The sequence below is a fragment of the Lethenteron reissneri genome, chromosome 26, assembly GCF_015708825.2.
Source record: "Lethenteron reissneri isolate LAM-NWPU_2019-01 chromosome 26, ASM1570882v1, whole genome shotgun sequence".
Classification (NCBI taxonomy): Eukaryota; Metazoa; Chordata; class Hyperoartia; order Petromyzontiformes; family Petromyzontidae; genus Lethenteron; species Lethenteron reissneri.
The window spans coordinates 15,870,290-15,891,688 of NC_083804.1; the positions used below are offsets into that span (position 1 = coordinate 15,870,290).

General features: G+C 53.5%; 1 protein-coding gene across 1 annotated transcript in view; it reads right to left on the reverse strand.

The window, feature by feature from the left end:
- Positions 1-20,970, reverse strand: part of LOC133348019 (heparan sulfate glucosamine 3-O-sulfotransferase 6-like) — a 46,778-nt gene extending 25,808 nt beyond the window's left edge. The window contains exon 1 of the mRNA XM_061560830.1: positions 19,408-20,970. Within this exon, the coding sequence (XP_061416814.1) occupies positions 19,408-20,195 (788 nt within the window). The 5' untranslated portion in view covers positions 20,196-20,970. The remainder of the gene's footprint in view (positions 1-19,407) is intronic.
- Between the last annotated feature and the right edge of the window lie 429 nt (positions 20,971-21,399).

Consider the following 21,399-nt stretch of genomic DNA (forward strand, 5'->3'; position numbering starts at 1 on the left):
CCCCCGCTGGCAAGAAGGTCACGGGAGGGAAAAGAAACCCAGGTGCCGTGGCTTGAATTACTGAGACGGCTGGCAGATGCACCACCTGTGCCCCCCTCCCTGCTGTGCCACAAGCGCGCGCACATTCCTAGGCGCACGAACTCATGTGGAAACGCGTAGGTGCGCGATGCGTAAGCGGTTACGAACTTAACATGAATCAAAAACGAGTGCGGCACGACCCCGGCTTCTCTTTCAAGGGATTACGTTGTGACCAATGTTGATATACACACAGTATATAGAATATGCCGGGATTATTATGATAGTGTACTCACCCCAACACTCACCAAACCACCAGCTCATCCCACCACTCACTCACCCGCTCAATCATCAAATCACCCGCTCACCCACCCTACCACTCACTTACCCAAACACAGGCTAACATTATCACTCACTACATAACATGCTAACCCCACCACTCACTCACCAAACGAACTGCTCTTCCCACCACTCACTCACCCGCTCAATCATCAAATCACACCGCTCCCCCTCCCTACCACTCACTCAAACACCAGCTTATCCCATCACCCACTCACCAAACCATCTGCTCACCCCACCCAACCACTTACTCACCCAACCGCTCAACTACTCATCCAACTATCCCCTCACTCATTACTCACTCAACCACTCATTCACTTATCCACCGACTCACCCATTTACTGACCCAGCCACTCACTCACGCACTTGCTCAACCACTCACTCACCTAACCGTCTGCTGCCCGTATCACTCACATTTCCACTCACCCAACCAACCGTTTGGTCACTCACCCACTCACTCATTAACTTATCCGCTCACTCACTCACTCACCCAACCGCTAACTCATGCACTCACTCGCTCACCTACTCCACCCACCCACTCCTTCCCCTTCACTCACTCAATCACTCCTCCGATCATTCGTCCATCCGTTCACTCCCGTCTCCCTCTCTCCCTCCGTCCCTACCTCAATGGCTGCATCTCTCGTTCCCCCATCATTCCTCTCCCTCCTCTCGTGGGCGCCACGGTGGCGGGATGTTAACTACCTCTCCTGGTATGCAGGAGGACGTGGGTTCGATCCCAACCCTGACGCCTGCTGTATTTTTGTAATTTGGATGTTCTCTTTCTCCCCGTGGTCGCGTGGATTTTTTCTTCATGGTCCTCTGGTTTTCTCTCCACGTTTAGAATCAACGTGCGTTCGCAATAACTCACTAACTCATCCACTCGACCACTCACCCACCCCACCCCACAGGGCAGATCACAACACTTCCCCGGTCAGCCTCTCGCCTAAACATGCGTTTGCGATTGTGTGGATTATTTGTCTGCTAGAGTAATCCACGCGATGATAAGCCACTTCGTTGAGCTATCATTTGTGTGGCCAGGTCGCTTCTGAGAAAATAAAAGAAAGACGAATATCTCAGTGGGCATTACCTGGTAAAATAAAAACAAGTTTATTAGTTTAGTTTAGTCAGTGCCGGGTTAAGCTAGTGCGGGGCCTGTAGCGCATGTTATAAAGGAGCTCTAAATTAAATAAAACAACATACATATTAAAACACAAATTTTTGTACTTGCAAAGTAAAGTAATTGTATTTTTCATTTGTTATACAGCCAGATAATACGACAAATCGCTAACCTTAAACACCCAGCCGGTCATAAAAGTTGAAGGCGGTATAGTACTATAGTAATAGAGCAAGTGCAGAATCACTGAACCGGAATTGATAGCTTGAAAGCATTTAGCGCGGGGCCCTTGAAAGTGCGGGGCCCGTAGCCAATACACATGTATCTACTACACGGGTAGCTATTACACGTGTAGCTACTACACGCGTATCTACTACTACACGCGTATCTACTACTACACGCGTAGCTACTACTAGACGCGTAGCTACTACTAGACGTGTAGCTACTACTACACGTGCGTAGCTACTACTACACGCGTATCTACTACTACACGCGTAGCTACTACTAGACGCGTAGCTACTACTACATGCGTATCTACTACTACACGCGTAGCTACTACTAGACGCGTAGCTACTACTAGACGCGTAGCTACTACTACACGTGCGTAGCTACTACTACACGCGTATCTACTACTACACGCGTAGCTACTACTAGACGCGTAGCTACTACTACATTCGTATCTACTACTAGACGCGTAGCTACTACTAGACGCGTAGCTACTACTACACGCGCGTAGCTACTACTAGACGCGTATCTACTACTACACGCGTAGCTACTACTACACGTGCGTAGCTACTACTAGACGCGTATCTACTACTACACGCGTAGCTACTACTAGACGCGTAGCTACTACTAGACGCGTAGCTACTACTAGACGCGTAGCTACCACTAGACGCGTAGCTACTACTACACGCGCGTAGCTACCACTAGACGCGTAGCTACTACTACACGCGCGTAGCTACTACTACTAGACCCGTATCTACTACTACACGCGCGTAGCTAATACTACACGCGTATCTACTACTACACGCGTAGCTACTACTACACGCGTATCTACTACTAGACGCGCGTAGCTACTACTAGACGCGTAGCTACCACTAGACGCGTAGCTACTACTACACGCGCGTAGCTACTACTACACGCGTAGCTACTACTAGACGTAGCTATTACTAGACGCGTAGCTACTACTACACGCGCGTAGCTACTACTACACGCGTAGCTACTACTAGACGCGTAGCTACTACTAGACGCGTAGCTACTACTAGACGCGTATCTACTACTAGACGCGTAGCTACTACTACACGCGTAGCTACTACTACACGCGTAGCTACTACTAGACGCGTAGCTACTACTACACGCGTAGCTACTACTAGACGCGTATCTACTACTAGACGCGTAGCTACTACTAGACGCGTAGCTACTACAAGACGCGTAGCTACTACTACACGCGTAGCTACTACTAGACGCGTAGCTACTACTACACATGTATCTACTACGCATGTAGCTACTACACGTGTTTCTACTACACGTGTAGCTATTACACGTGTAGCTACTACACGCGTATCTACTACTAGACGCGTAGCTACTACTAGACGCGTAGCTACTACTACACGCGCGTAGCTACTACTACACGCGTATCTACTACTAGACGCGTAGCTACTACTAGACGCGTATCTACTACTAGACGCGTATCTACTACTACACGCGCGTAGCTACTACTAGACGCGTATCTACTACTACACGCGTATCTACTACTACACGCGCGTAGCTACTACTAGACGCGTAGCTACCACTAGACGCGTAGCTACTACTAGACGCGTATCTACTACTACACGCGCGTAGCTACTACTACACGCGTAGCTACCACTAGACGCGTAGCTACTACTACACGCGCTTAGCTACTACTACACGCGTAGCTACTACTACACGCGCGTAACTACTACTACACGCGTATCTACCACGAGACGCGTAGCTACTACTACACGCGCGTAGCTACTACTAGACGCGTAGCTACTACTAGACGCGTAGCTACTACTAGACGCGTAGCTACTACTACACGCGTAGCTACTACTAGACGCGTATCTACTACTAGACGCGTATCTACTACTACACGCGCGTAGCTACTACTACACGCGCGTAGCTACTACTAGACGCGTATCTACTACTAGACGCGTATCTTCTACTACACGCGCGTAGCTACTACTACACACGCGTAGCTACTACTAGACGCGTATCTACTACTAGACGCGTATCTACTACTACACGCGCGTAGCTACTACTACACGCGCGTAGCTACTACTACACGCGCGTAGCTACTACTACATACGTAGCTACTACTAGACGCGTATCTACTACTAGACGCGTATCTACTACTACACGCGCGTAGCTACTACTACACGCGCGTAGCTACTACTACACGCGTAGCTACTACTAGACGCGTAGCTACTACTAGACGCGTAGCTACTACTACACGCGTAGCTACCACTAGACGCGTAGCTACTACTACACGCGCGTAGCTACTACTACACGCGCGTAGCTACTACTACACGCGTAGCTACTACTACACGCGTAGCTACTACTAGACGCGTATCTACCACTAGACACGTAGCTACCACTAGACGCGTAGCTACCACTACTACATATTTAGCTACTTTTGCTACGAGGATAATCCGGTGCTGGGTTTAGTCTCATCTCGCCGTCAGCCATCCCCATCTCTCTCTCTCCTGTTAGCCCTGCTGCTCCCCCCCCCTCCCTCCTCCCCCTCCCTCCCCCCTCCCCCTCCCTCCCCCCGCTCCGCACCACCCCCAAGGGAGTTTCGTTTATTGATGGAGCTGCCGTTTTTTGGGTAGAATTTTTTTTTACCCGGCGCCGTTCGATGTCGCGTGTTCGGGGGTTCGATCGGGACGGGGGGGGACGGGGAGTGGGGAGCGGGGAGCGGGTTACTCGACACCACCCCACACACATCGCCCGCTCGCTCTGCCCGGCCCTGCCCGGAGTTGCTCTCGCCCCGAGTCGGGCAGCACAAATCGGGCTTCATCAACAAGCCGCGGCCTCCCCAGAAGCAGCAACGAGAGAGAGAAATTGATAAACGACTATTTTTATCCGTATTGAGTTACTAAAGTGTTTCGGATTCACACGGATAACGTACAACCTCGCTCGCTCGTGTGTGTGTACTGTGTGTGTGTGTGTCGACTCGGCCTCAAATGAGAACCCTGACGCTGTGTGTAAACATCGCCAGGAGGGAGACAAAGGCGGCCTGGTTGTGGTGCTGGCCACCCACCCCCTCGTGTGCCGTGCCGGCCTTCATGGGTGCTACTCGCTAACAGCGCTTGCCCCAACAGTCTGTCGAGGCTACACGGCGGTTCTTTGTCTGTGTGTTTATGTGCATGCGTGAGAGGAGCGACGCTAACAACAACGAGCGGAGCGCCGGGCAAATAAAATACTTCCATAATATAAGTTATTTTTTGGGGTAACATCTAGGGCTGAACGATGAATCGGTTTCAAATCGAAATCTCAACTTGAAACAATGCGATTAGCAAAAACAAATGTAATCGCAAATCAAATCGCAATATCTGTCATATAAACGTGTCGTTAAACCCGCCACCACCCGACACAGCCCACTAGGTTTGTCACGTAAACAGAATAAGCCAATTCGTCACTAGTACAACAACACCGGTGTGTTGGAGAGCAACGCCACAACATTCACAATCTGAGTATACAGCAAGTTGGCAATCTTGGGCACAGGTGACGCATCTGCCGGTCATCTCAGTCATGCCACCTGGGTGGTGTTCCCGTGACCTCCTGCCAGCAGCGAGCCTTCGACACTTCACGTGGCCTCTGAGTACACCTATCCTGGCACAAGCGTCGTGGTGATTCATCGTCACGCAGTGGCGAATGGCGGCTGTTGTTGAATACGTGTGAATGTATTCAGGTGTGTCGTCCTTTCGGGCTCCTGTGATCAGAGTCGCTGCCCTTCCTCGGTAGTTCGCTCAGGAAGTCCTCTCTGTCCGGCGCTTCACCTGGTATCGGATGGCTCATAAGACAGCTTAGATGGCTCGTAAGCGAGCTACTCACGGGGGGGGGGTTGCTACTTCCTCCGATATCTGAGGCCCCGCAGGCCCAGAAGGGTCAACCCCACCACGCCCCACGATGCCACCCCACAGAATTGCTCAGCAAAATCTACGATCGGATATTGAGGTCACCGCTCTTTTCCCCCCTTTGAGGATGGTGCTTAGTTTTGCGCTGCAGGTTGAATGTTTGCCTTAGGTGAGGATGGGTGGGCCACTTTCAACCAGCTTGAAACACCTCCTCCATCAGCCACGCATTCTGGAGAGCTCTGGACGGGATGTCTAGCTCAGCTGCATGAGCATCAGAAGGCGTGGAGGGAGATGGATGCTGCCGGTTTCCAGCCGCAAGTGATGACCATTTTCGCTGCTTGCCACTTTCAACAGCCATAGCTGAGACCAGGATATTTTGGTGCGAATGGGGTCGTACCTAGGCGGATGCCCTTCACCACAGTGGAAGAGACATTATTTGCTGTTCCGTCTCTACATAGTGCAGACGGTGTTCTTGATCGGATCTGGCATGCACCGCGGATGTCGTGTGGACGCATCCGTGACGGAACGGCGTGTTTTAGCGATTGCAAGCTCATGAGCTGCGCGGAATGTTCGCGGGCTCCTGTTATTGAGCTGATATGGGCCCATGCCTTCCGATCAATGCTGCCCAAGTGCTAGCGTCATGACCCACTCGGGCATTAAAGTCACGCAATAAGATAACTCTACGTCCCGAGGGGTCACTTTAGCCAACACCTACGACAGGAGGTCACGTGCGTGCCTCCGCGGGTATAGGGAGCGTCAGCCACGACCACGCATCCCTCACCTGCTGTTCGTGGGGAGCGGGGGGGGGGGCGGGGGGGGTGGGGGGAACCCACAATATCCTGCCACTCACGGCTTCCCACGCCTCACCGCACCCTTCATTCTTCAGTTCAGGAGAGTCACTCCCTGTTGCTTCACGTTTTGCTGACCTACGCAGAAGGGCTGGCCCACCACCCTCCTGTGTGGTGAGACGGTGAGCCAGAATCAGTCCACCGGGGCGGCGGGGGTGGGAGTGGGGGGTGGGGGAGGGGGCTTCCTTTATTCAACAGAAGCGATCCAGGCGGTACCGGTCAACCCTCCGGCACAAGAAGGGCAGCGTCTTTCCCTCCTCCTCCTCTTCCCGGCTGTGTCTGGAGGCACTGCCGAGTTAAGGGGGGGGGGGAGGGGGCTCTCAATCCCCACCCCTCCCCACCCCCACCCCACTACGGCTGTTACCCAAAACGTGGTTTTGTGGCTAGGGGATGTCGTGTGCTGCCTGTCCCCCCGGGGGGGGGGGGGGGGGCTTTTATTTTTTACAACCATCGTGCTCCTCTGGTAGTTAAATTTAAGGAGGAGGGGTCACCAGCCCCCCCCCCTCCCACACACCGACCCAGAGCCCCCGTCTGCCGCTGTGATGGATGCGAGCGAGCCACGGGGGTAATCAGCCGCCTAACGCCAACCTTTCCCCCTCTCCCCCCCAACCCCACCCCACTAACACGGCTGTATTGCTCAGAGCACAACGCAGAGCGTGCACGCGTCTCTGTGCGTGCGTGTGTGGGGCGGAGGTGTAGCTCACGGCCAACATCAGCGACGATTATCTGAACCGGTCCTTGGGCCTCCCCTAGGTCGACTCAGCCTCAAATGAGCATCTGGTGCCGTGTGTAAAAATATCGCCACTGGGTAGACAAAGGCGGCTGGGCGTGGTGCTGGCTACCCACCCCCTCGTGTGCCGTGCTGGCCTTCGTAGGTGCTCGCTAACAGCACCTGCCCCGATAGTCTGTCGTGGCTACACGGGGGATCTTTGTCTTTGTGTGTGGGAAGCGGTGGCGCTGGAGTTATCGTTCTGCGCTACAAACCCGGCGACCCGAGCTCGATTCCAGCTCACAGCCAAGATCGGTGACGATCATCTGAACCTGTCTTGGGCCTCCTCTAATGTCGACTCAGCCTAAACGAGTACACTGGGGAGACAAAGGCGGCCGGGCATCATGTTGGCCACCCCCCACCCCTCCCTGTCATGTGCAGTGCCGGGCATAGTAGGTGCTTGCAAACAGCACTTGCCCCAAACTGCATGTTAAAGGCTGTGCGGAAAACAAATATTTGTCTTTCGAAGAGCGTCAATCAGTTTCTTGCAGCAATAGAAGGGGCTTCGTCTGCACGCATGCTCAACGTCTTTCCAACCGTGCTAGCGGCGGAGTTGCTTCGCGAACCGCCGTGTTACAAACCACGGCGAGGGTATGTTGTGGCACCGGCTACATCGGAGTCAGGCCCGTGCCTGCCTGAGTTCTATCCTGGGCTTAACCCGAATCGATCGTGCGATGCGATGGGCTCACGGATCTTCGAAAGGGCACGAGACACGGTCCCAGGAGGGTGCTCCTCCCCCTCCGGTCGATGTGGCCCGCATGCCCAGCCACCGCGCGCGCCCAAGAAGCATCTCCCTTTGACCGATAACTGGGGGCCGAGTAGCCTGCGGCACTTCGCGTGACGGCCTCAAAGTGCACCTAGCCTCATTCTAGATTTGAAGCTTTCGTGACTGCAAGGATTCACATTCTTAGGTTTTTTTCGGTAAAGTCACGTCTTAATGAAAGTAAAATAAAATAAAAAATCACGACGTTTCGGAGGCGACACAAGCTTCCGTCTTCAGGTGGAACCGTCAAAGCACGCTTGCTGTAAGCAAAGCACGCTTTCTGTAAGCAAAGCACGCTTGCTGTAAGAAATACAGCAAGCGTGCTTTGACGGTTCCACCTGAAGACGGAAGCTTGTGTTGCCTCCGAAACGTCGTGATTTTTATTTTATCTTACTTTTGTTAATTTTAATTTTTATGTTTTACCTACGTGACTTTACCGAAAAAACCTAAGAATATGCACCTAGCCTGGCACAAGCACCGTTCCGACGTCACTGCCACTTGGTGCCCGGATAGCTTTTGTTATTGTGTGGATGTGGACTTATGTATCTCTCTGTGCGCGCATGTATGTGGTGTCGGGATTGTCTGTAAAATGTGTGTAGGTTGGTGAGGGTGTAACAGTGTGAGTGGGTGTTTGCGTGCGGGGAGCGGTAGTGCAGCGGTTAGCGCGCTGCGCTACGAACACAGCGAGCCGAGTTCGATTACCGCTCACGGCCAACACCAGTGTGACGTTTATCTGAGCCGGGCCTGGGCGTCCCTTAGGTCTACTCAGCCTCAAATGAGTACCTGATGCGTTGTGTAAACATCGCTACTAGGGAGACAAAGGCGGCCGGGCGTGAATCTGCCTACACCACACCTCTAAAGCGCTGTGCTGGCCTTTATAGGTGTTCGCTAAAAGCATGTTTATATGTATGTTGAACTTATTTCGCAGTGAACTGTGCTAATCAGAGGTGTTCCCTTATAGGAGATCTTTGTTTTCAGATATTCATTAACATCACACATCCCTTCCCCCCCCCCACACACACACAATACTAACCTCCAGACTAATGACCACGCAACGCCTCGCCACACAATGGGAACCTCACAACCACACCAAGTACATTTTAAAACTACACCCACATAAATCTCTAAGCCAGAGCCAATAATTACGTGAGTGTATAAATATATATATATATAACCGAGCCTTCAGGTGACTCTCAAACTGGCAGTCTATAATTAAAAACATCTCAGCCACGCTCCAAATAATTAAAAAAACAGCCTATAAATCACAAAACATACCCCCGTCATTAGAACCATCTCAAAACCCATCAATCTTACAGCCACGCTATAAATGTAACGCCAGAAAAAAAATCACTCCCATATGTTTATATATTTTTTTAAACCACATCATGTGATTATTATCTTTAAAAAATATATCTCTTTATAACCACTCCTATAAATTTCACGCAGCACATGAATATGAACAGCAAAAGAAAAGCCACACCGTATGATTTAAAAAGAAAATCGTATAACCTCACCCATACATCTCAATAACCCACACCATATAATTCAGCACATTTCTAACCACACAGTCGTTACAAATCTCAAAAACAAAGGCCAGATGAATCTCTCTGATGATGTTCCAGGCCTTATCCTCGCTCGCTGCGAATCGGCTGTGCTTCCCGTCCCCCGGGGGTCGGGGGGAGGGAGGAGGAGTGGGCCGGGGTGGTGTGTGTGAGTCTTGGTTGCTGTGAACAGCAGGGCGCTGCAGGGTGTTACCGGGTGGTGGCTGGGAGTTGCTGCTCGTTTGCTCACGGGAGCATTTTTTTTGGTGCCATTAAGGCGTTCCTGGCGCATTGAATGGCCCACGTTGGCTTGTTACCGAATGCCGCTCTTACCCCGGGGCCGCCTCTCGCCCACCGCATTCAGCACCACCACGGCGTGGACAGCGACACGCAGTCCTCGCTCCCGGGGTTCAACTCAAACCATCGTCACCGTCATCATTAGTGTCCACCCTACCGAGCGAGGTGTCATATAACACGAGAAATTCTTTGTTCGACATAAATATGGTTCTTGGGGGTGAGGGGGGGGGTTGGGAGTGGAGGTGACCTAAGAACTAGACTGGACTACAATTTGGGAACGTGGAATTGCCGGCGGTGGCCGTTCAGGTGTCGACTGCGAGTGACATGAGCACCCACTGATTGAGCGTTGCAGACGCGGTTAGAATTGTCGCTTGATTGATACAATAGGTTGAGAGGCTTGTAGCGGAAACTCCACCCCCCTCCCCCTCCACACACACCGCGTGATGATCTTAATTTGCATATCAAACAAGGCCGCGCACCGTTAATTGAGACACGTGATCGCCAAAGCTTAATGGAGCAATCACGACACCCCCTTTGTTGATGACGACGTTACCCAATCCCCGCCCCCCCGGCTCCCCCCCCCCCTACCTACAAACCCGGCCGGCACTGAGACTATGTGGGGGGGGGGCTTCCTGTGGCGGCGACCTGATTAAAGTCACGTGCAACCAAACCCATTAGCGCGGGGGGGGGGGGTAGGAGGGTGGGGAGACGGCGAGGATGTGGGGGAGGGGAGCGGGGGGGAAGGGGGCCCTCGTTAATGAATTAATGACGAGGTTCCCGGGGAGCCGCGGGGGTGGGGGGGTGTGGGGGGGCGCGGTGTGGGAGTGGCAGAGGGCGTGGGTCGACAACGATGGTGAGAGATGATGATGGTGATGATGGTGAGAGATGATGATGGTGATGATGGTGATGATGGTGATGATCGTGATGATGGTGAGAGATGATGATGGTGATGATGGTGAGAGATGATGATGATGGTGATGTTGATGATGGTGAGAGATGATGATGGTGATGATGGTGAGAGATGATGATGGTGATGATGGTGAGAGATGATGATGGTGATGATGGTGAGAGATGATGATGATGGTGATGATGGTGATGATGGTGAGAGATGATGATGGTGATGATGGTGAGAGATGATGATGGTGATGATGGTGAGAGATGATGATGATGGTGATGATGATGATGGTGAGAGCTGATAATGGTGATGATGGTGAGAGATGATGATTGTGATGATGGTGAGAGATGGTGATGATGGTGATGATGGTGAGAGATGATGATGATGGTGATGATGGTGATGATGGAGAGAGATGATGATGGTAATGATGGTGAGAGATGATGATGGTGATGATGGTGGGAGATGATGATGATGATGATGGTGAGAGATGATGATGGTGATGATGGTGAGAGATGATGATGGTGATGATGGTGAGAGATGATGATGGTGATGATGGTGAGAGATGATGATGGTGATGATGGTGAGAGATGATGATGGTGATGATGGTGATGATGGTGAGAGATGATGATGATGGTGATGATGGTGAGAGATGATGATGATGGTGGTGATGATGATGGTGAGAGATGATGATGGTGATGATGGTGAGAGATGATGATGGTGATGATGGTGAGAGATGATGATGGTGATGATGGTGAAAGATGATGATGGTGATGATGGTGAGAGATGATGATGGTGATGGTAATGATGGTGATGATGGTGATGATGATGGTGATTATGATGGTGAGAGATGATGATGGTGATGATGGTGAGAGATGATGATGGTGATGATGATGATGGTGATGATGGTGAGAGATGATGATGGTGATGATGGTGAGAGATGATGATGGTGACGGTGGTGAGAGATGATGATGATGGTGAGAGATGATGATGGTGATGGTGGTGAGAGATGATGATGGTGATGATGGTGATGATGGTGAGAGATGATGATGGTGACGGTGGTGAGAGATGATGATGGTGAGAGATGATGATGATGATGGTGAGAGATGATGATGGTGATGATGGTGAGAGATGATGATGGTGAGAGATAATGATGGTGATGATGGTGATGATGATGGTGAGAGATGATGATGGTGATGATGGTGATGATGGTGGTGAGAGATGATGATGGTGAGAGATGATGATGATGGTGAGAGATGATGATGGTGATGGTGGTGAGAGATGATGATGGTGATGATGGTGATGATGGTGAGAGATGATGATGGTGATGATGGTGAGATATGATGAGGGTGATGATGGTGATGTTGGTGAGAGATGATGATGGGGATGATGGTGATGATGATGATGGTGAGAGATGATGATGGTGATGATGGTGAGAGATGATGATGGTGAGAGATGATGATGATGATGATGATGGTGAGAGATGATGATGATGGTGATGGTGGTGAGAGATGATGATGGTGATGGTGCTGAGAGATGATGATGGTGGTGAGAAATGATGATGGTGATGGTGGTGAGAGATGATGATGGTGATGCTGGTGAGAGATGATGATGGTGATGATGGTGATGATGATGGTGAGAGATGATGATGGTGATGATGGTGATGATGGTGAGAGATGATGATGGTGATGGTGGTGAGAGATGATGATGGTGAGAGATGATGATGATGATGGTGAGAGATGATGATGGTGATGGTGGTGAGAGATGATGATGCTGATAATGATGGTGATGATGGTGAGAGATGATGATGGTGATGGTGGTGAGAGATGATGATGGTGAGAGATGATGATGATGATGATGGTGAGAGATGATGATGGTGATGGTGGTAAGAGATGATGATGGTGATGATGGTGATGATGGTGAGAGATGATGATGGTGATGGTGGTGAGAGATGGTGATGGTGGTGAGAAATGATGATGGTGATGGTGGTGAGAGATGATGATGGTGGTGAGAGATGATGATGGTGATGGTGGTGATGATGGTGATGGTGAGAGATGATGATGGTGATGGTGGTGAGAGATGATGATGGTGGTGAGAAATGATGATGGTGATGGTGGTGAGAGATGATGATCGTGGTGAGAAATGATGATGGTGATGGTGGTGAGAAATGATGATGGTGATGGTGGTGAGAAATGATGATGGTGATGGTGGTGGTGATGGTGACTGCGATGACGATTGCAATGAGAATGACGACGACGAGATGATGACGCCGATGGTGATATGACTGTGATGATGTCAAGTCACGGTGATGATTGTGATGGTGTCAGCTGTTCCTAACGTCACCATTACTATCGTCTCATTTGGCTGTCAGTAGTTGTGTGATGGTGATGATAACGACTGTAATGCTTATGACGAAGCAGTTGCTGGCACTGCTGATGATGATCATGTAGTTGCTGATAACGATACCAATCCATTATTTCACAAGCTGCTGATGCTACTGCTGCTGTCGATGTTGATGCTGCTGACGATGATGATAATATAACTGATGATAACGGTGGTGACGATGATTACACAGGCTGGTGGAGATGCTATCGTAGCATTTTCCGATTGTAAGACGATAATGATGACGACCATAAAGATGACGTAGCTGCTACTGCTGATAACGATGAATATCACGATGATTATGACGCAACCGCTACTGCTGATAAGGGTGAAGATCACGATGATGATGATGACCATAAAGATGACGTAGCGGCTACTGCTGATAACGATGAAGATCACGATGATTATGAAGCAACTGCTACTGCTGATAACGGTGAAGATCACGATGACGTGTGACGTCATTCAGACACCCCAGCGGCAGCGAGAAGGAGGGGGTGGGCCGTGAGCACATCCGTGATTGTTGATGTTCAATGATCAAGTGTCTCGCAAGGTGCAAGTTGACTCCAGCAGGAGATCGGGGTCTCGGAATCACCGTCTCGACACCGAGACTTGGTACGGGAGCGGCAGGGGGGAGCGTGCGGTGAGGAGTAGAGAAGTTAAAGATCACAGCCGTTGATTGACGTTTCGTGTCCGACTCCTGGCTTCCAAAGAGATCAGAAATGTTTGATCCCGAGAGGCAGAGAACACACAGACTGAGAGAGAGATAAAGAGGGAGAGAGTTGAAAAAAAACATCTCAAACGACTCCGAGTGTGACGAGGGAAGGTGTCAATTAGAGCTGCGGGGTTTCACCCCATCACGGCTCAATTAACTTAACGAGACGACAGCTGTGATGGGAGAATCGCTAGGACGAAATCCTGCGCTAGGGATGCTGCTATGATTATAATGTTTTACCACCACCACTACTACTACGGCTATTTATATATAATTATTATTATTTCACGTGTCAACCAGTAAAGCCCCTGCCGTGGGTAATGATTGCGCGCTGTATGTGCGAGCTTCGTTGGGGAAATACGCAATTATAGACATCCATAAACAGACAGCTACAGAGAGTAAATATATACTTAGAGGGGGCAGAGGGGAGACGAACGTCACGTGAGGGTCTGCGTTACCACAACAACAAGCACTGGACCGACGTTTTAGTCCATGTGCCTATTAAAAATTGGGTCAAGTTTCCCCCAATCCTGATCCTGATCCAGCTGGCTCAAGCACGTAATACGCCTCCTGGTTTATTCAGGAGGCATCGTGGTGTGGAGATGTTAACTGCCTCGCCTGGTATGCAGGAGGTTGTGGGTGAAATTCAAACCCCGACGCCTGCTGTATAGTATGAGCTCGCGTGTCTCTCTCTCTCTCTCTGTCTGTCCCCGTGGTCGCGTGGTTTTGTCTCCGGGTCCTCCGGTTTTTCCCACCGCATTTAGAATCAACGTGCGTTCAGGGTAATTGGCTGCTGTGCATTTCCACGCGATTTCATTCGGCTATCATTTGCGGTGGCCAGGTCGCTTCTGAAACAGAGCGAAACAGCTCAGTGGACCTTACCTGGTAACTTTAAAGTATTTAGTTTATTAATCTGTATTCTCTCCACGAGCCGAAGAAGATTCAAAGCTGCGTCGAACAGCCCAAAGACGCACTGCCCCCAAGGAGCGTCGTGAGTATGGTGGTGAAACGGTAACCGGTAAAGCGGTAACCGGTTTTAGAACCGATTACCGGTTTTTAGCAACCCCTCGTGTGTGGCTGCGAGACAAGAGGCATAAAGTGTCACCAAGTGTCGCCCTCGAGCATCGAAGCGCGAAACTAATGGGGCAGGCAAGGCAGCGTACCACCAAACACAGAACCCTCCACTACATCTCCTCCTGTGGACATTGATTCTTAAGAGCATTCATTAGGACATTTAGCCCCCCCCCCCATCCTTCCACCCCCTCCCTCCCCTTTTTCTCCTACAGGGATATCAGAGCTTAGGACGCCACCAGAGATGTAGTAGAGTTTATTGAAACATGCGGTTTAAATAGGTTTCCATTTGCGCCGCGATCCGCAATGTGTGTGTACGTTGTGTCGGGCTGGTGTCAACCCCCCTTTCATATCCTCCGTGTTGTGTATCTGAATCGTCTCGTTGATACAAACAAACACTTTGAGAAAGAAAAAAACACAATCGATTTCATTGTTGTTGTTGTTGAAGTTACGCCAACTCGGTTTCGCGCAACGCGGACACGCTCCGCGCGTCATCTCGCAACTCTCGCCTCTCGCCTCCTTGGGAACTCCTCTCGAGAATGTTGAGTGGCCGAGCGAGTGGCCAAGCGAGACCCATCGCGACCTCGGCACGCACACGAGCAGAGAAAGGTCCACACGTTGCAGCCTTCACAGACCCCGGGCTATGAAGGCCGGAACGAGACACTGCGTGGATGGGATGGCCAACATCGCGCCCGGCCGCCCGTCAGCGGGCGCTCGTTCCAGCCGGGTCCAGATAATCGCCACTCGTGTTGGCCATGAGCGGGAGTCGAACTCGCGTGGCCGGGTTCGTAGGCGCAGCGCGCTCACCGCGACACTACCGCTCCCACACGCAGGGACACGCAGGGACACGCAGGCGGGTCCTGCTGGACTGACGACGTCAACCCTACCTCGCCCTCTCATCATCGTCATCGTCATCCATCCCCATCATCATCAACCACACCCATCCTCTGACCATCATCATCATCATCACCATCATCTAACGTCAACTCAACCTCGCCTTCTCATCATTATCATCCTCTCGCCAGCATCACCATCGTCATCATCCATTCTCTCCATCATCGTCATCATCCAATATGAAGCCCATCCCACCCATCCACTGATCATCCATCCTTCCTCTCCAGTGGGCAATACATTGAAGAAAGTCTCGCTACAGGCCTCAATTATTTTCCTTAACTAGGCCAGTCGGCCGAAACGTTGAGATCTCTCCTCCTCCTCTTTCCAGGTGACAGCCAAAAGCCCACTCGCCGTGCGAGTCGTGAACCCGTCACGCGTTGCAGAACCTCCTCGTGCCGTCGGGTTGTTTTACAATCGGGTTTAATTGTCTTTTTATATTAAACCCGATCATCTGAGATTGGGAGAAATGCGGTTTAATTGGTTCTAATTGCAGAACCGCACTTCGCCAACTTCTTCTCAACGATGGGCTTCATCCATTCCAAGCGAAGGAACTCACTGGCGCCCACGATTGTGGAGGAGAAGCTCCTCGTGTTCATCAAGACCAACCTGCCCGCCGCATTCTACGACTACCCCGTGCCCGACGCCCCCCCCCCCCCCCCCCCCCCGAGTACGATAGCAGCACCGACGAGGAAGCAGCCTAAGCCTTGGATCAGAGTTTCGTATTCATTAAACCAGGTTTTAATTCCCCGAAATCGGGTTTAATTGTATTAAAGAAAAACCCGATGCCTGCCGCTGGAAAAAAAAATCGGGGTTTTCCACCCCCACGCCTCGCACGCTCAGAGGCAACCGCGAATCGGGCGGCTGCCGTGCGCTCGAGAGAGACGCGGCGTTCCACAAGGCGTGGAGAGCCACTGAACTCGGAGCACAATGAAACGACGCAGACGCGGCCTTCGATTTGTCATTACTCAGAATCTACAAAGAATTTTCTTATAACAATTTTAGTCCGTCGCCCCCCCCCCACACCCCCCACCACATGCCCCGCCCCCCTCCATTTTTTTTTACAGTTTTAGTCCGAACCCCCTCCCCAACCACGTCGCCCCTTACCCCGCACACCTTCAAAAACGATGTTGGTCTATCATAGGGTAGAGTGAGCCTCCAGTTGTACGTCCACATAGGGGCACGTGGTAAGCACTGGACACGTGCATGCGATTGAAACCCCGTCGCCGATTAACCGAGTCGCTCGCCTCTCTCGCCCAGAGAGCCTGGCTCTACGATGGGGATGGGTTTGTTGTATTTGTATGCGCTTGTGTGATTTTGTTTTACCTTTCTTGTACTTTTTGCACGACTATCGCTGTTTTTTTGTCGTATTGTTTGTTGTTGTAACGTTCTTACCGTGCCCCGACTGGACATGTGTTGAAAAAGAGCTTTATAGCTCATCGGATTCCTCCTGCAGGTCAATAGCCAATCTCATTCTCTCTGTGTCGCTCATCTCACACCGCACGAGTTCCCTCCCACACGAGGCCCGTTTTAGTTCGTCGGACATCATTGGTGCCCGCGCCATAGGAATGTGGAATTCCCCAGCACCGGCTCTGGATAGGCCGTGTGAGGAGTGGTGGGGGGTGGGGTGAAGGGGGGGACACCACGCACAGTCCACGTCGTGGCGCTCATCTCCGTGGGGGGGGGGGGGGAGCGAACCAGTGGAGCAATTTCCTCATTGCCATGGCGGGGGACCGTATTTTGAAAGGAGAGGAAATGGTTGGGACGAGAGAGCGAGAACGCCAACAGCAGCGATGGCGAATTTATCTACCGTCCTCCATCTCACCCCCCCCCCCCAGTGTCCCCGTCTCCCCCTCTCCTTGCCCCCCCCCTAGTGTCCCCCTCTCCCACCCTCCCTGTGCCTCTGTCTCCCTGTCTCTCAGTGTCCCCGTGTCCATCTCTCCCTGTCTCCCTGTCTCTCAGTGTCCCCGTCTCCCTCTCTCCCTGTCTCCTTGTCTCTCAGTGTCCCCGTGTCCCTCTCTCCCTGTCTCCCTGTCTCTCAGTGTCCCCGTCTCCCCCTCTCCCTATCTCCCTGTCTCCCTGTCTCTCAGTGTCCCCATGTCCCTCTCTCCCTGTCTTCCTGTCTCTCAGTGTCCCCGTCTCCCCCTCTCCCTATCTCTCAGTGTCCCCGTGTCCCTCTCTCCCTGTCTATCAGTGTCCCCATCTCCCTCTCTCCCTGTCTCCCTGTTTCTCAGTGTCCCCGTCTCCCCCTCTCCCTGTCTCCCTGTCTCTCAGTGTCCCCGTGTCCCTCTCTCCCTGTCTCTCAGTGTCCCCATCTCCCTCTCTCCCTGTCTCTCAGTGTCCCCGTCTCCCTCTCTCCCTGTCTCTCAAGTGTCCCCGTGTCCCCAGCCTCCTCGTGCCCTGCTCTCCTCCCCCTCTCCTCATCCTCCTCCCATCTCCCCGTTGTCTCCGTCCCTACGCCGGGGCGATGTTCCGCAAAGTGGTACTCGCTTTATCGCCCCTGGCAGAGAGAGCAGATCCACACAACCCGGGCCCAGTTCCGTGTGTTCCCCGAGACCCCAACCCCAGAACCCTTGCACGAGACACGAGACCCCAGAACCCTTGCACGAGACACGAGACCCCAGAACCCTTGCACGAGACACGAGACCCCAGAACCCTTGCACGAGACACGAGACCCCTGTTTCTTAGAGGACCCCGAATAGGTCTGCCTCGTCTCGTTAGAGGCAACCCCTGGAGCGTGGTCGTGTTTAAAGGGGGGGGTGGATGCGGGGGAGGGGACATCTTTTTACATAAATACAACTCACGACTGGGTTGGTGGGGGGCGGCACGACACGTTCGATGTTGAACTTTACACGAAACGTTCCACCAGAAACGCAACGAGCAGCGATGCGATCTCTGCCCGCGTCTGTCGCGCATTCCTCTACAGATTTCACACCCCCCCCCCCCCCCGTGTTAATTTATATCAATAACATCTCCGACTTGGCTGTACAAAATTAAAAGTGGGGCCAAACCTCGCAGCAGTGGGTGGGGGGCGGTAAGGGGTAGAGACCATCATCGAGACTCCCGCTCTGTCCACGTGCCCTCCAGCCGCCCCCCCCGCACCGCGCACCCATAGCGAGCCATGCCCCCCACTTCCGTGCCCCCCAACCCAACTCCACAACCTATAGCCCCCCCCCCTCTCCCAACACGATCCATGCCGCCCAACTCCGCTGCCCTCTCCCCTCTCCTGCTACGACCACCACCACCCAGCCAGCCAGCCCCACGCGCTGCTACTGCTGCTGCTATTACTGCTGTTGCTGCTACTACTGCTATTACTGCTACTGCTGCTGCTGTTGCTGCTACTGCTGCTACTGCTGCTGCTGCTACTGCTGTTGCTGCTGCTACTGCTGCTGCTGCTACTGCTGCTGTTGCTGCTACTGCTGCTACTGCTGCTGCTACTGCTGCTACTGCTGCTGCTACTGCTGCTGGTACTGCTGTTGCTGCTACTACTGCTGCTGCTACTGCTGCTGCTACTGCTTCTACTGCTGCTGCTACTGCTGCTGGTACTGCTGTTGCTGCTACTACTGCTACTGCTGCTGCTACTGCTGCTGCTGCTACTGCTGCTGTTGCTGCTGCTGCTGCTGCTACTGTTGCTGCTGCTACTGCTGCTGCTACTACTACTGCTGCTGCCACTCACCGGTACCACTCGAGTCCCCGGTCGTAGTTGCGATCGAAGAAGTGCGGCTCGGCGCCCACGGCGCGGACGTCGGGGTGCACGCGGATGAACTCGAGCAGGGCGCGCGTGCCCCCCTTCTTCACGCCGATGATGATGGCGTCAGGGAGCTTCTTCGTCCCGAAGCTACTGAAGCTGCTGCCGCTGCCGCTGCTGCTGCCGTTGATGAGGCTGGGTGCCGGAGCCGGTGCAGGGCGCGTAGCGGCGCCCATCGCTTCCACCTCCTCTTTGTTGATGTTGTTGCTGGCGATGTTCCTCTTCCTATTCTTCCTGTCCTCCATCTCTTCGTCCAATAACACCTCTTCAGCAACAACACCGCCACCGCCACCTCCTCCTCCATCACCACCGCCACCATCATCATCGTCATTGCCCGCCGAGCCTGCGGATTCCCGCACGCCCCACCTCGTGTTAGGGTCTTCAATGAGCTGCCGATGCCGCTGCTGCTGCTGATTCTGCTGATGCTGCAACAGCAGCAGCTGAGATGCATCCCCCGTCGTCTGCTGCTGCTGCTGCTGATCTCGGCGTTCGTGTCGGCGCAGCTGAGTGCGATCGTAGCGCTCCTCCCCGGTGTCTCCCCCCTCCGGGAGCGCTCCTCCGGGCTGCAGGGGGGGCGGCGGCGGGGGGCAGCAGCAGCAGCAGGCGAGGCAGTAGAACAGGTAGGCGGGCAGCAGCAGGAGCAGCATGCTGGAGGCGCAGGCGAGCAGCGTCCGGCGAATCTTGACGTGCGGCAGAGCGGCGCTAGGAGCCTCCATGCTGCCCTGTGGGGGCGCCGGGGACCAGCTGGTGGCGAGGGTGGCCCCGGGCAGCCGAGGGGCAGCGGGGCATGGCGCTGCCCCTGCCGGCGAGAGGCACCGGCCGCATGCGGCCGAGCGCGGGCAGTCACGGGGTGTGATCGCGATACGATGTTGCTGCACGGTCGTGGTGTTGGTGGTGTTGGTTGTGGTGGTGGTGTTGGTGGTGGTGGTGTTGGTGGTGGTGGTGTTGGTGGTGTCGTACTGCGCGCGTGCGTGTGGTGCTGGTAGTAGTAGTGTGAGTCGTGGTACGCGGAGCGTGCTATCGTAGTTGTGCAAGTGCGGTGGTGGTGGTGGCGGTGGTGGTCTCGATTGGTGATTGCTACCGCGTGATAACAACGATGATGATGATGACGACGACGACGATATTATTTTATTTCTTTATAACGTGGCGTTTGTCGTGAGTCGTACGTGACGGACGCGGCATCGCAGCGCGGCGAGAGACGCGATGAGCGTGGGGAGGAGGAGGAGGAGGTGGAGCACGAGAAAGAGGCCTTCATCCAGCAGTGGACAGACCCTGGCTCACAATGACGACGACGACGCCACGCGCGCGCCCCTCTCGCAGGAGAACCAGCCCCGCCGACTCACCACCACCACCCGCGCTCCGCTCTGCACGGAACTCCAGTGGGAGAGTGGAGGGGGGGGGGTGCCGCTCTTAAGTAGAGGACACCGAGGCGTAGGAGGAGGCGGGAGATGTTAGAGGAGGGAGATGTGGTAGCAGAAGCAGCAGCAGCAGGAGGAGGAGCGCAGCACCGAACAGCGACCGCATCCATCAACGCCCCGGCCCCAGCAGCCAGCAGCGTCGTCTTTGCCGGCATCGCCACCCGCCACCCTCCCCACCCTCTCTCGCCCGCGCCGCTCCTCGCTGATGACGGCGGGGGTCTTGGGGTCCGCGTGGGGAGTGGGGGGGGGTCCCTGTGTCGTGTCCCAGACCCCCGTGCCTACGAGGGGGGGGGGGGTCCCTCCCTCGCTCCCTCGCTCCCTCCCTCCCTCGCTCCTGTCACTCGACGCCCTGGTACGGGGGAAGTTGGGTGGAGGGGTTGGGGGTGGAGGAGGAGGAGGGGGTTAGGGGTGGGGTGGAGGAGGAGGGGGATAAAGGGGTGGAGGAGGAGGGGGTTAGGGGGGTGGAGGAGGAGGGGGTTAGGGGGGGGAGGGGAGGCGGGAG